The sequence below is a fragment of the Neopelma chrysocephalum genome, unplaced genomic scaffold (genome assembly GCF_003984885.1).
Source record: "Neopelma chrysocephalum unplaced genomic scaffold, ASM398488v2 Primary Assembly neopelma1_98, whole genome shotgun sequence".
In the NCBI taxonomy this organism is placed as follows: Eukaryota; Metazoa; Chordata; class Aves; order Passeriformes; family Pipridae; genus Neopelma; species Neopelma chrysocephalum.
In genome coordinates, this window is record NW_020897761.1 from 677719 (window position 1) to 691617 (window position 13899).

The 13899-nt window shown below is 51.3% G+C and overlaps 1 protein-coding gene across 1 annotated transcript in view; it reads right to left on the minus strand.

Annotated features, from left to right (window-relative positions):
• Positions 1-6541, minus strand: part of TNR (tenascin R) — a 32772-nt gene extending 26231 nt beyond the window's left edge. The window contains exons 1-4 of the mRNA XM_027694766.1: positions 6046-6541; positions 2842-3318; positions 2127-2390; positions 1181-1296 (exon numbers count right to left, since the gene is read on the minus strand). Of these exons, the coding sequence (XP_027550567.1) occupies positions 1181-1296; positions 2127-2390; positions 2842-3318; positions 6046-6541 (1353 nt within the window). The remainder of the gene's footprint in view (positions 1-1180; positions 1297-2126; positions 2391-2841; positions 3319-6045) is intronic.
• Positions 6542-13899: the final 7358 nt, after the last annotated feature.

Consider the following 13899-nt stretch of genomic DNA (forward strand, 5'->3'; position numbering starts at 1 on the left):
GTGAGCTTGAGCACAAACCTATTGTTGGTGACTCTGTGGGGAGAGGTTTGCTTCTATCCTGGTGATTCCTCACCCTAAAAGGGATATATCCTCATCTATCTGCTTCAGGGGGATGCTGTTGAGCTTAATTCCTGAGTATCAGTGAAATGTTTGAAAGGGAGCTATTTTTTCCCACCAAAAGCTCTTCCCTGATGTTGCCGTATTTTTCAGCTTTTATCCTGATGGTGAGTGAAAATTATCCCAGAGTTTATACCTGCACTACCTGAACTTCAGCTTGCAGTGTTGGCTACGTCCACATGCAAATCGTGTTGCACCAAGAACCTTCCAGCCTCTTTGGAAATGAGGGAATTGAGTTATTTAAAGCAATTGGGCCCCTGCTTTGTGCTGTGTAATGATACTTTACAGTTAAGAGCATTTAAAACTTTGGGGCCAAGTTCTGCAGTTCCCCGCTGCCCAGAGCTGCCTTTGATTCCAGCGAGGGTTTTGTACAAGTGAAAACGTCATAATTGAGCCCTTAATCAGCATTTCTTTTACTGCTGGGGCTTGAATGCTCTTGAAAAGAGGCTCCACATACAATTGAAGCTATACTTATGGCTAAATGGTGTAGAAATTATGAATATAGATGAAATACTTGATGGACAATTTTTGTCGCCGAGCGCAGAAAATACGCGATATTTAGGGCAACATTTTTATCCATCTTTTCTGGCACAATTTCTACCTGTTCATCACTGCGATTAAAATTCCGTGGCAGGAATTAGCTGTGTGTGTGACTCGGGGATGTTGAAGGTTGTTGTCTGAGAGCTGGCAGCTGCTTGGTTTGATCCAGGCAGCTCTGGGGAGCTTAGTGGAGAGAGCAGGGGAGAGGAAGAGGAGGAGGAGGAGGAAGGGTCACGGCAAAGGAGATGGAAGGGAAAGACGGGGTGACAGCAAGAGGCTGGAAGGTTTATTTCTTTATAAGCTTGTCTCTGGATTTTGGAGGGGGGGAACTTCTTTGAGGACATGTATGTCAAAACTACTGGGGAAGTGCAGGCTGGCAGTGTTTGGGGTGTCTGATGTGCAGCAAGCAAATGGCAAACACAGGCTGGGTATTTTGGGAAGGGGGTAATTGGAAGCTGATTTATGATCCGCTCACTTGGTGCTTTGGGTGTACCCCATGATGCCACGAGTGCAGCAGCGGTACCTTGGGAATGAAGCTGATCTCCCAGCCATCGAAGGGGAAGGAGAAGGGCTCCCACTGCACCTCTGCTGTCGTCTCTGTGATGGTCTTGAACTTCAGCCCCTGCGGCGTGGCGAGGTCTGGAAGGGAGCAGGGGCAGGGGTGGTGAGCAGAGTGGGATGGGTGTGTGGGTGCTGCCAGTCCCCACCCTGCTCCCTGTGGGTATTTTGTTATCAGGGCAACAAAAATGGGGAACCTTTTGGTAGCTGTTAGCAAAGTTCCTTTGTCCCCCCTCCAGGTGGGTTGGAGGGAAAAGAGGGAAATGCCTGGGCTGCTGGACACTGAAGCATCCCACTGCACTATCGTGTAAACAGAGTGGATGATGGGGTTGCAAAGGGGTGTCTGATAGTTTCTGTTTTCCCCCTGCCCTCTCTATCCTTAGTTAGTTTCCTAGGATCCTTTCTGGAGGTTGCCATTACAGCTTAATACTCCTGTTTTCCTCTGTGCATCGCAGTCCTGGTCAGGACCATGTAACTCCTGATGCACAGCAGCATCCCCTCTTGCTGCCCATGTCATGGGAATTCTTCATGGAGAACCCATAGAGGAGTGGGAGGAGAACCTGTGACTCCTGTGATATATCTCAGTATTTTCTATCAGCAAAAAGTTGTAATGTTTTGGGTCATATTCTGGGGGCTTCAATGAAGCACTGAAATTTGTTTCTGGTTTTTAGGTATTCAGGTTTTCATCCAGACTCTTTCTGAAGAGGGTGGACACATTTCCCCCTTTCCTGTAACCCCATACAGCCATAAATGGGGATAAAAGTATCCCCAGTTTTGTTTTTTGGTTTTGGTGGGGTTTTTTTAAGACTCAAGTTTCTAATGCTAGAAGGTTTTTATGGAAAATGTGAGCCAGCTTGAGCGTCCCCTCTGGATACACGGGTACCCAGCGACAAGTGCAGTTGGATACTTACTGGTCATCACCCTGGAGGTAACAGGGACGCTCAAGACATCGCTGATGACTGCGTAGATGCTGACGTTGTAGGCAACACCAGGCTCCAGATCCGTGATGGTGATGCTGCTCCAGTCCCCGGGCACCCGCTGCTGGAGCTGGGTGCCCCCTGGCACCGCCGGCTGGTACGACACCACGTACTCGGTGGCTGCCCCGGCGCTGTCCCACGCCAGCTCCACGGAGCTGTCGCTGATCCCTGTCACTCGCAGGTTTTCAGGAGGAGCCACTGGCGGGAAGGGCAGAGGGAGAGGAGAGTGTCAGGCTGTGCGTGGCTTATCCTTGCACGTGGCTGTGTGGGAGGGTGTGTGGGTCTGCTGGTGGGACACGGGCTCTGGGCTGGGGGTTACGTGCTCTCTGTGGGTGTATGAACAGCTACAGCAAGGAAAAGGCTCAGGAGAACTTGACTGCAGCCGCAGTTGCACCAGGGGTTTAGCCCCCATTTTGGGATGAACCTCGCTGGCTTTTTGCTTGCCTCCCAGACATTTAACTGTCATGTCCTTGGAGACAGAGACAACAGGGAGGCACTCAAACTGTGGGGCCTGAGTGTGTCCTCCGTGATGTGCTCTGCTGGGTATGGGTTTCTCCCAGGCTTCGTGGTGCTCCTACGGGACTCTGGGCACCTCGAAACCCTCGCTTGTACACTCATGCCTGGCTCTCCCCGTGCATGCCCCCACTACCTGCTGAGCAGTCCTGCCCTCCGTAGCCTTCCTCGCAGACGCAGAGCCCGTCCCTGCAGAGCCCGCGGCCGCTGCAGGCGTTGGGGCAGTGCAGCCACCCGCAGTCCTCGCCGGCGAAGCCCTCCTGGCACACACACGTGCCGTTCACGCAGTACCCCCGCCCCGAGCAGTCGCGGGGGCACCGCAGCTGCGAACAGTCCTCGCCGGTGAAACCCTCCTCACAGACACACTCTCCGTCCACGCAGAGCCCGCGGGAGCCGCAGCCGGCGGGGCAGCGGAGCTGGGAGCAGTCCTCGCCCCCGTAGTCGTTGTCGCAGATGCACTGGCCCTCCAGGCACACGCCGCGGCTGGAGCAGCCCCGCGGGCAGAGCGGCTCGGAGCAGTTGCTGCCCGCCCAGCCCTCCATGCACACGCAGCTGCACGACTCCAGGCTGAAGTTCCCGTGGCCGCTGCACTGCGGGATGTAATCCAGCTGCCCTGCAAGGATGCAGGACCGAGGGTCAGAGCCCACCGCGGGGGAGGTGGAGAAAGGTCGGTGCTGGTCTCAGGTCAGCCCTTTGATGGGCTGGGGAGGGGAGGGGAGGTGTGAGGCAAGCAGGGAAGGCAAGTCCTTTGTTTGAGCACGCCCAACTCTGGGAGCTGGTGGCTGCAGGGCTGGAAGGGGCAGAATTGGTGATACAGGGTCGTAGTGGGGTTTGGGTAGATCTCCAGGAGGTTATCTTTCCCTAGGGAGCAGTGGCTTCAATAACTATGGGTGCCATCAGCCTTGTTGTGATGTGAGTGCTCCCTTTGGTTTCTCTTCAACTCAGCGCTCAGTTGATAGGAACATCCCTAACCCTCTTCCTGGAAAAAAAACCTTCCCTGGCCAAACCCTCTGTGCCAGCCATGGCTGCTCTGGTCTCATCTCCACTTTTTTACAGGAAAGAGATCCTGGTCTGCTCACTCTCTCTCCTATGAGAAGCAGATATGTGCCCAAAGACATCATCTTCATCCCTATCCTGGTGAGCCTGGTTAAGACAGAGCTGTTGGCTTTGCACAAAGTGTCAGGGGTTTGGGCATGCTGGGGCTGTGGAAAAGCAGGGAAACCACATGGACACCATGGCCACGACAGCTAATGTCCCCTCTTTACCTGGCAGCCTTGTACAGGATGCTCTGGTGTGAGGAGGGATGCATAGGGACCAAGGCACCAGTCACTGATATTGCCAATGCTCCCCTGTTTTCCCAAAAAGGGACCAATTGCTGCAGCTTAGGGTTTGTCCCACCAGGCTAATTTTTCCTTGCTGATTTTTACTGCTTTTCTTCCTTATGTAAACTGAGTAAGAACAGAAACCCTTCTGTGATTCCTCCAACCCATGGGAAACCTCTGCATCAGGAAGAACCCCAAGCCCCAGGACTCTTTGTCCCCCATATAAATTGTCCATCCTAGCTGACCCATCCGAGCAGCTCCTCCTATGTGGGGTGAGCAAATGCACTTTTATAAGGGGCTCAGTTGCACGCTGTGCCAGACAGACCCCTTTGGGGTACTTTGCAGGACAATTCCCATCCAAACTGCAAATACTGGGAATGCCAATCAGGATCTGCTCAGATCTCAGCCTCTAGTTAAGTTATCAAGAGGAGAGAGGATGCTTGTAAGTAAGTGTGCTGGAGGAAAGAGGCTTTCCTTGGGGAAATGCCTCAGGCAGTGGGGTAGGGATCCTGATCTCCTTTGCAGTGCAGTGAATTGAAAGCAACTCCGGTAAAAATAAATGAAAGTACTCCAGTTTTAGCTCGGCATCTGCGATGGGAGTGGAGACTCCACCGAGCAATGAATGTTTAATGGGACTGTCTGCGTGTTTGCAAGTAACCCAAATAGGCCCATCAGAGTTTCAAATGAATTCCAGAAAAACAGGTTTTTCCCATAGCATTTCCTACACGATTTTAACCCTCGCTTTGCACACACCAGTGTTTTCTGTTTTAATTGTTAATGCAGCTGCTGACTTTCACGTGTTGGGGGGATGTGAGCTGAACCTAGAGCTGGGAATGCACTGACTTCCACTTGAGATTCCAGCCCCAGCCATCCTGCTGCATGGCCATCCTAGTTTCTCCCTCCCCAGCCCACACGCCCTTGGTCCAACTCTGTTAACCTGAGTGTGGGTTGCACCCATTTCATCTTAGTGTGTTCTACACACAGAGGAATTGGGGTACCACCAGAAAAGTCACACTAATAGCTGCAAAACTTAAAAAAAAACAGTAGGCACTGGGGGGGGAAAGGGTTACTTTAAATTTCTCTTCCTCCCTGTTGTTCTTGGTGTGAGAAGCAGTTTCCCCCTGGAAAGATGCCCTGTATGTTTGTCCCTTTTGGTGTTTTCTTCCCTGCAAGGACCCCTGGTGTGTCAGAGCCATGAGCTGTGCTTCATTTGGGATGGATGGCCTTAGGGACAGCCCCTCTTCCTCAAGACATAAGGAAAACTATCAGTGTGCTGGCTCCTGTGCCATGGAAATGCATCTTCTAGCCCAAACCTTCCCTAACCCATCTCATTTCAGCTCTGTGCTACTTCCCTGGCTCTGAAGGGCAGCTTAGGTGAAACAAGGGGATGTCTTTGACTCTAATGGGGGCTCTTGGAGAGCTTCACAAAAGCACATATTTTTATTCAGATGAAATATCCTGTTGATAGTTTTTCACCTTTTTTATAGGTTTTGTTTGCATCTTTCATGGCAACAGGAGCTCTTCTCTGTATTTTTAATTCCTTTTTTTTTTAAACTCAGCTTTTCAGATGCAATCACTCCTCTTACAGAGAACATGAAGGGGTTTATTGCCAGCTCCCATGGTGCTGCCTTCAGCCCTGGGACAGCTTAGGAGAGCAGCAGCTCTGTCTCTGCTCCCTGTCCCACGAGCAGTGGCTGATGTCTAACAGCATCTGAGGGACTGCAGGGTTGGGAAATCCTCCTGCTCCCACCTCACCAGCTACAGTTTTATCCATCATGGGACTTAAACTTTGGCTGTTATGCAGCGAGCGGGGCATCCAAACTCAAGTGACCAAATCCCTCCCGGGGGTTCTCCTGCCCTAGAGGACCTGAGCCAAGCTTTTCCACTAAAGCAGAGCCCCATCATGGGTGAACCTCCATCACCACTCTGAGTGGCACCACCAGGTTTTGTATTTCTCTCTCCTGCCTCTCTCTCGAGCCCTCAGTCCCCAGCAAGAGCGAACAGGATGTCGTTACTACCTGTGGCTGCATTTTCTTGGCAGCAATTGGAGGTGCATTGGTCCCGGAGGATGGAGACCTCCCTCTCCAGCATCTCAATCCTGCTCAGCAGCTCCTGCAGGGACGGGAGGGAGGTGGAGCACTTGCAGGCCTGCTTGGGCATGTTTATCCTGTGGGTGAAGGTGACCTGGCTCTCGCTGTCGGAGGTCTGCTCCGTGTACTCCGCCAGCCGGTCGTCTTCTGAACTCACCTCCTCGCCCGAAGACTTGAACATGGATGAGCAGCAGCTGTCCAGCGGGATGTTGATGTTGTAGATGTGGTGGAAGACCATGGGCTGCTCTTTGATGGGTGGGCTGCAGTTGGCAAGGCCCCCTGCCTCATCCACCGCTGTCCTCTCAGCCGGCTCTGTCGTCGCCTCCAGCCGGCACTCAAAAGGCTTGAGGACAGCACCCAGCAGGAGCAAGTTGAAGCTGATGAGCACATTCCTCAGGACTGGGTTTTCACTATCAGTCCCCATTTTCCCTGGAGAGGGAACAGCCTTCTAAGCCAGCCTTGGTCAGCTGAGAGCAGGGAGGACCTGGGGACACAGAAGGAAAAGAGCATGGTTGGCGTTAGCCCTGAAACTCTGCTCAGCACAGAGAGGCAAGTCCTTCTGGGCAGTTGTCCAGACACATGTGGGGCTCACTCGACCCCCACACAGTCCTGCTGGCTTTGGTGGAGCCTAAATCAACCCATGGATGAGGGGGGGGACCCTTTGTCACCCTTGAACAGTCACAAAGACAGATTCTTGTTGCTATTAGTTTTTGATTCAGGAAACAGTTAATCTGGTACTAACAAAGCACCAAATACTCTGCTCGAGGCCACTCACCATGTCTGACTTTGCCATTATCTGCCAGTGCCATAATCTTGAGCAATTGCCATCCCTTACTTCTAATGGCTCTCCTGATCTGTAGCTCCTCTCTGGTTCCCCAGGGAACAGCCCTGCCTTCTCCCTTCCCCTGCTGCTGAATGACAATATTTGTTTGCTGATTTCTCTCCTACAATAACACGCTACTCCAGAAAACATCACTATTCAGCCACCTGATAGCATTTGCAGGGTTATCATCCCATATTACTGCAATGTTTCTGCTGCACTTTTCTTCTTGGCTCCCTGTTTAATACCTGCTTCTCATGATCAGGCACTTGGGACTCCTTTAGTAGGCTCTCCTTGTTTTCCTAGTTTTAGGAAAAGCAAGAAAAATGGAAATAACTCTGCAGTGGAGTGGCAAGAAGGAGGGCACCGGACATGACAATGGGAAGGAGTGAGAGGGGTGGGATCAGTGCTCCCAAAGTGGCAATTCAGGGCTGCACTCTCAGACTGACTCCCTCAAATCCTCCTCTGCCCTTTGGGCTCTCCGGTGGCTCCTGGGTGGCCCTGGCTGACCCACGGAGAGACTTCTTGTCCCTGCGTAATGGGGCGGCTGTGACAGAGAATGGCACAGGGACTAATTAGCGCCGGCTGCCTCTGTTTGACTCGTTCCAAGCTGACTACCCACTCCTTGGCCTCTCGCTCGGCTTTTTGTGTGTGCTCGCAGTGGAAGTAATTGTGGCCATGAGCCAGCTGTGCCGAGCCGGGCCAGAGCTTCAAAGCAGGACTCCTTGCAGCATTACAGGAACAGCTTAGACGTGGGGAAATGAAATCCTTCCCCTCCTCGCTCTTCGGATCCAGCCTGGCTCAACAGAGACGCCAGAGCCTGTCTGCGAGCACAACTGGATGGGGAGAGAAGGGTCCTGTGTGGATGCAGGAAGGAGGGAGCGAGAGATAGGTCGGTAAATAAAGCAGAGCTGAGCAGATACACGGCGGAGATCGCTCGTTAATGACAGCGATCGGGTTGGGTAGTTAACGACTCTCTAACCCATAGAGTGAAAGCCATTCATTTGCTGGTAGGAGCTGGCAGGCTCATCGATCCGAGTCTCCTTATCGGTCCATCCATCACAGCTGCCCAGCTCTCGGCTCTGAGAGGCAAACCCCGGCACCCCCCTCCAGTCCCTCGGACAGGGCGTGAAGCTGTGGGAAAGGTGGCATCCCTGTGGGATGATGCTAGGGAGCTTTCTCTTGTTTATTATTATTAGAAAAAGGATCAGGGAATGGAAAAAAAATGAAAGAAAAAATAATCCTGCATTGATTAGGTGCTGGGTCGGGCTTAGTGCCGCTGGTCAGGCTCTTTGTTGTGAAATGGTGGAAAGTCACCACGGTTTGGGCTGACTCCGGCTCAGACCAGGCTGAATCCACAGGTCCTGCAGGGCAGGTGGATGCTCCTTGGTGTCCTTCAGCCTGGAGCAGACCATTCGAGCCATATATCCCTGTTAATCCTCAACTTCCTCCTGGAGGCTTGGGCTGACAGCTCTGAAGCCCTGCTGAATTTGTGGATGCATTCCCAGGGGCTGTCATCTCCATTCCCTGTCTGGTCCCGCTCGTCTCCTTCTCCTCCTGTCAATGATTTGCTTTTCCCCGGAGGAGCCATCATGCTGAGCTCAGCCAAGGTGGGTCAGTGCAGGGGTTTGGCTGGCAGAGCTCCCGAGCTGTGTGCATGCTCTGACAGCTCGGGACTTGTCTGCCTGGGAAGAGAAGCTGCATGAACAGTCCTCCTTTGGGTTCCCCGTTTCCATGTGCTCCTGGAGCTTCCCAGTCCGGCTCACGCTGCAGTGACAGAACCATTAGAAACCCTTGACTGAGTGAATAGATCCAGGATTATATATTTTTTTCCTTCTCATATGATGAATAGAAGCCAATTTCTGTGGTCGTTTCAACCCAGGATGGGACGGTTGACCTCCGGTTGCCTCTGGCACAGCACAAGCTTCTGGCTGCTGCTTTATTTTACCAGAACTGGTTACACTTGGTTTGCTTTGCTTTATTTTTTTTTTCCCTCCAGTCCCCCAGAAACATGGGTGTTTGAATTAAAGTTCAAATTAAAGAGTTATTACAGTTAATTATGAAGTTTGGCAGGCACTGAGCTCTCGGCTCCAAAGCATTTCAACTTTGGGGAGCTGTGAAAGAATCAATCTGCTGCAATTTCTGTGTGGTGCTCAATAAAAACCACAGACAATATAAAACTGAGGAAAATATTTGAGGGTTTTGCCAAACACATTCCACAGCAAAGCGCTCCCTTTCCCTCCCCAGTGGCCTCCCTCCATCCAGGATTTGTGTCTAATGGGCCAGCGAAGGAAGAAATAGAAAAACCCTATTAAGTCCACAGTGCATCCACGCTAATTATATATTTTCAGCTATTTTTACATTTTGCTGATGGGCTGTATCTGTGTGAGCAGCTCAGTGCTGGGAATGCAAAAGGGAACCTGTGTGTGGTGATGCTTGGAGCAGCTGTGCTGAGAAAGTCATTAATGGTGTGGCAGCAGTCTGGGGGGGGGCAAAATCCCCCCAAAATGCAGCACCGTGTCCCCCAGCAGCATCTGCAGCCCTGTTTTTATTACTTAGCAATATGAACGCAGCAAATGCAAACTGTGCCCCAGGGGCTGCTGCAGGATGGGTGCAGAGACATCAGATCTGCACAGTGGGATCACGGCAGTGGTGTTATCTCTGGCATTTTTGTGGGGAAAATGTAATTTTTGGATGGTCCAACAATATTTCTATTTTCATGCCGGTTTTGGTCAATTGCTTTGGTTAAAAAGATAAAAAGAAAGAAGCCCAATTCTGCCTGGGAAGATGCTTGAAAAATGAAAACATTTGTTTCTTCAGCCAGATATTGTGTATTAAAATGTCTTTGAAATCACTAAAAATGTGAAAATGAAGTGAACATTTTGTTTTGGGTGAGAAACCTTTTAATCTACCCAGAGCACATAGAGATGTATGCGTGTATATATATATATATATACCTATTTATATGCATTTATTGCATTACTTTTTCCTGAACACCAGATAAACCCCAAGCCCTACTTTTTGATGCAGATGACAGACTGGACAATCAGATCTACCTGGAGTTCAGCCCTGCTCTCATCCTTGATGCTGACCAACAAACCATCAAGAAATGGAGTTTTCTGCCCGATTCCTCGGCACGGCAGGAGCAGGCAGGTATTTGCTAACACCCAGCAGTCCCTGAGTCGTGCCCAGGCTGGCTGATTGGAGCTGTGATGTGTTCCCTGTCGGAGCTCAGCTGGCAGGAGCCAGACCTCTGTGATGGATTTGCTCCCACTGCTGCTAAGGGTGGGAGCGAGCCCAGGGTACGGATGTGCGGGAAGCCCCCGAGTGTATTATTTGGACTTCTCTCTTGAAAAGTGTCTTGGAGGTTTCCCATATTCCAAAAAAACCCCACCTGATGGATGGTTTTCAAGGCTTCCAAAACCACCCTGGAGATACCCAAGTGCTCAGTGCAGATGGTGCCTGCTCCATGTTAGGGTGAGATGCAGCTCGTGCCACTTTCCTCCTGGGCTCGTGGGGAAGGAAATTCAGCTCCATGGTGTCCCTGGTTGGCTTCCCAGCCATACACTTCCCACTCCATGGTGATCAGACAGCTGGGTAGCTGAAGTGGATTGCATTGCAAGCTCTGAAGCCCAACTCTGGAGTTTTTTAGGATCTCCAAAAAGAGGCTGCAGTACTCGCTGGTTTAGGGCAACTCACAGCTCCTGTCCCTCAGCCTCGTTATTGGATCGATGTTGAAATGGCTCCTGGGTGCCACGGTCCTCCAGCTGTGGCAGGTGGGGATGTGCCCATGGGGGAAGCACGTGTTGCCAAGCACTGACACCCAAGGAAGTGGTGAGTCCCCATCCCTGGAGGGATTTAAAAAATATGTAGATGTGGCCCCTTGGGGCCATGGTTTGGTGGTGAGCATGGCAGTGCTGGGGGAATGGTTAAACCTCGATCTTTGAGGTCTTTTCCAACCTGAATGATTTTAGGATTCTACGGTGGATGCCTTGCTTTTGCTTTGCTTTGTGATTCAGCAAGAAACTCTTGTGATTTTTCCTGTCTCACTGGAAAGAATTTGCGTTGCATCAGCTGCTAACGGAGAAATAGCGGAAATAATTGGGTCAGCTCCTCAGCAGCTTGAAACTGCTGCAAATTTGGTGTCACGAGACTGGTCTGCACCAGTAGGACCCTCCTGAGCAGATGTAGAGATGCAGCGTGTCCTGCAGACCCCTCCTGCAGCTTTCTGAGGGGATAAAGCACTGGCTCCCAGTTATTACTGATCTACTGATGTGTAGTTTATCTGTTTGAAAAGGTTTTCATTGCAGTAGTTCCCTGAGCTTCGTGGCAGAACAAAGGTCCTTGTGCAAGCAAACAGAGCCCTGTCCCTGATCAACTCCTTCTGCACCCCCTGCTTAACTGCAATCCTTATCACTGCTCCAAACACAGCCTGCTGCAGGATTTTGGGGGAATTAAAGGAGATGGAAAGCTTAGAGGAGCAAAGCATGCCCCATGACACTGGTTACTTGAAGGCCAGGCCCTGTGGACTCCTGGGGCCAGAGCTGAGGACCAACAGGGATACCTGCACCATGCTGGAGAAACAACTGAGTCATTCCATGCTGTCGCCGAGCAGCCTTTGGAGAGGGAATGATTTTCACCCTGCTGACTGATTACATGATTAAGGATGAAATACTCTGTTGCTTTTACCAGTGTTCCCTAACTATATGTGGAGGAAGAAATCTATAGTTCCTCCAACTGACTGTGAATGCTGCCAGCTTAATAATTCACACAAGCCTCTGTCATTGCAGCCTACGTTCTGTCTTGCTTCCATTACATATTCTTTTATTGCATTGCTATGGAATGTATCAATAGCCTCTATAAACTCCCACAGGAAAGCAGGCAGCAGCTTAGCACAAAGGTTTTGGGGGAATCTCCTTTCATTTTCCCATTAACAGGTAAAGCCTGGATCTGGCGTGTCTTGCTTCATGTCACCTCATTCAGCTGCTGCCTCCCACCCACTCCCCTGTAAGGTCTGGCAATCACTGGGTTAAGTCTCATATTAGCAAGGGTGCCAGCTCTAATCTGAGCCCATTCCAGCATTTTACTGAGCAAACTGTGGTGCTGACTGTCTGCATTTATATATATATTTGCAGATCCGTTGTCAGCTCCCCCTTCAAAGCAACTGTGCTCAACCACACATCACAAAAACCCACGTGATTAGTGCAAAATTCACTCACGTGATGGGCTTGCAAAGGTGGGCACCTAATTTTGCACTGAAAGCCCAGGTGGACACCTGGTTTCATAATGAAAGCCACGAGCAGTGAGCTTGGGCATGGCCTGGCTGCTGCCTGCACCTCTTTGGCCACAGTGCTCTGTGGGCAATGCTGGGATGCAGCACATCACAGCTCGTGTTCAGACAGCCTCCATCCTCTAATGACAATACAAAGGCCCACGGTGTTCCGTGTACTGGAGGAGGGTGTCCTGCTCCCTCCTGGGTCCATATGTGACACCCTGGCCTGGTGATGCCTGAACTCCCAGCTCCTGATGGCAGTTTCTGGCTATTAAAACTGAGCTGTTCCGTACCTCCTTATGTGATTTGAGTTGTGGCAGGTGAGTATTTGGTAACCTGGCCCCTTAAGCACTAAGATTTGATGTCTGTTGGAGATGGCCTCAGCTGCCCTGCTGCCAGGACAGCCCCGTCCTCCGGGACTCCCTTCCTGTGAAAAGTCATCACATCCTGCACTTCACACCATATATTCATTCACACTCAGCTATGAAATAAATCCCCCCTCAGCAGGCCTGCATGTTGCAGAAGGGTTTATTTCATCCTTACATGGTGTTTCTGGGAGTTAGAGCAGTTTTACCAGGGGGAGCTGGGGGCAGAGGCTGGGATATCTTGCTCTCATCGGCAACCTCATTCGCCACTAACAATGCTCCTGGGCCATCGCTCCTCCCCTGTGCCTGGGGAGGGATTAAATTTCTAAAGAAAGATTTTGGGATGGGGCCAGACCTTTCCAAGATGCTGCCCTTCAGTGCTAAAGCTCTGCACTGTGTTTCCAAGCCCGTGATGGCCACTTTCCCTGCCCCGGTGGCTCCCAGAGCTCCACCTGAGATGCTCGGGAGCCGTAAAGGAGAAATTAACTGTAATTATGGAGCATTGCAGGGCATAAATATCCTCTAAATCCTCTTTAATTACGTGGTAGCACTTAATTACATGGCAACTAGAATGTAAGCACAAAAATAAATATGATTTCAGTTTTATCTTCAGCAGGGGCACTGATAATTAATTTTGGAGGGTACTGTAGGACCTGCACAGTGTGGACTCTGCTAAAACAGTATTGCAGTGGTGCTGCTGCCCCGGACAGACAAACCTCCCTTCTTCTCCCTCCCCAACAGCCACGACTTTATCACACCTTCCCATTCCCCCCTCAGCATCATGCCTCTGTCTGTATGTCTGTCTAATCACAGGCAGGGACTTGTGGATGTCAGGATAAGGCAGTGTCATATCCACTGATCCTCCTGCCCAGAGAAAACCAGGCGTGAGAGCCTCCACGGTTCTCTCATCCCACCCCAATTACGCTGTGAACCCACAGCCCGTAACCAGCCGGCGGGATCGGGATCACTCTCAGCCCTGGGCACGAGGCTTTTTTCCCTGTTTGCTCCCAGCACTCAGCCCGGGCGCCGGCAGCAAGTCCTCGCGCTCGTCTGGCTAGTGCTGGGCTGTCATGTTGCATTAGAGTCGTCGAGTCAACCCAGACCTCCTCGGGGCTGAGCCGAAGGGGATGCAAACAGCCCGGCCTGGGATGTTCCGCCACCAAAATGCTGCCTCCCGTCACCCCCAGCACACATGGAGCACAAGGCTTGATGAAGAGGAGGGAGGGTGAGATGAAGTGCAAAGTCACGTTGAAGAAATTGGATGCACCTTAACCTCTGTCACCCCGTATAATCACCCCGACCACGTTTAAATGGGTAACGGACCA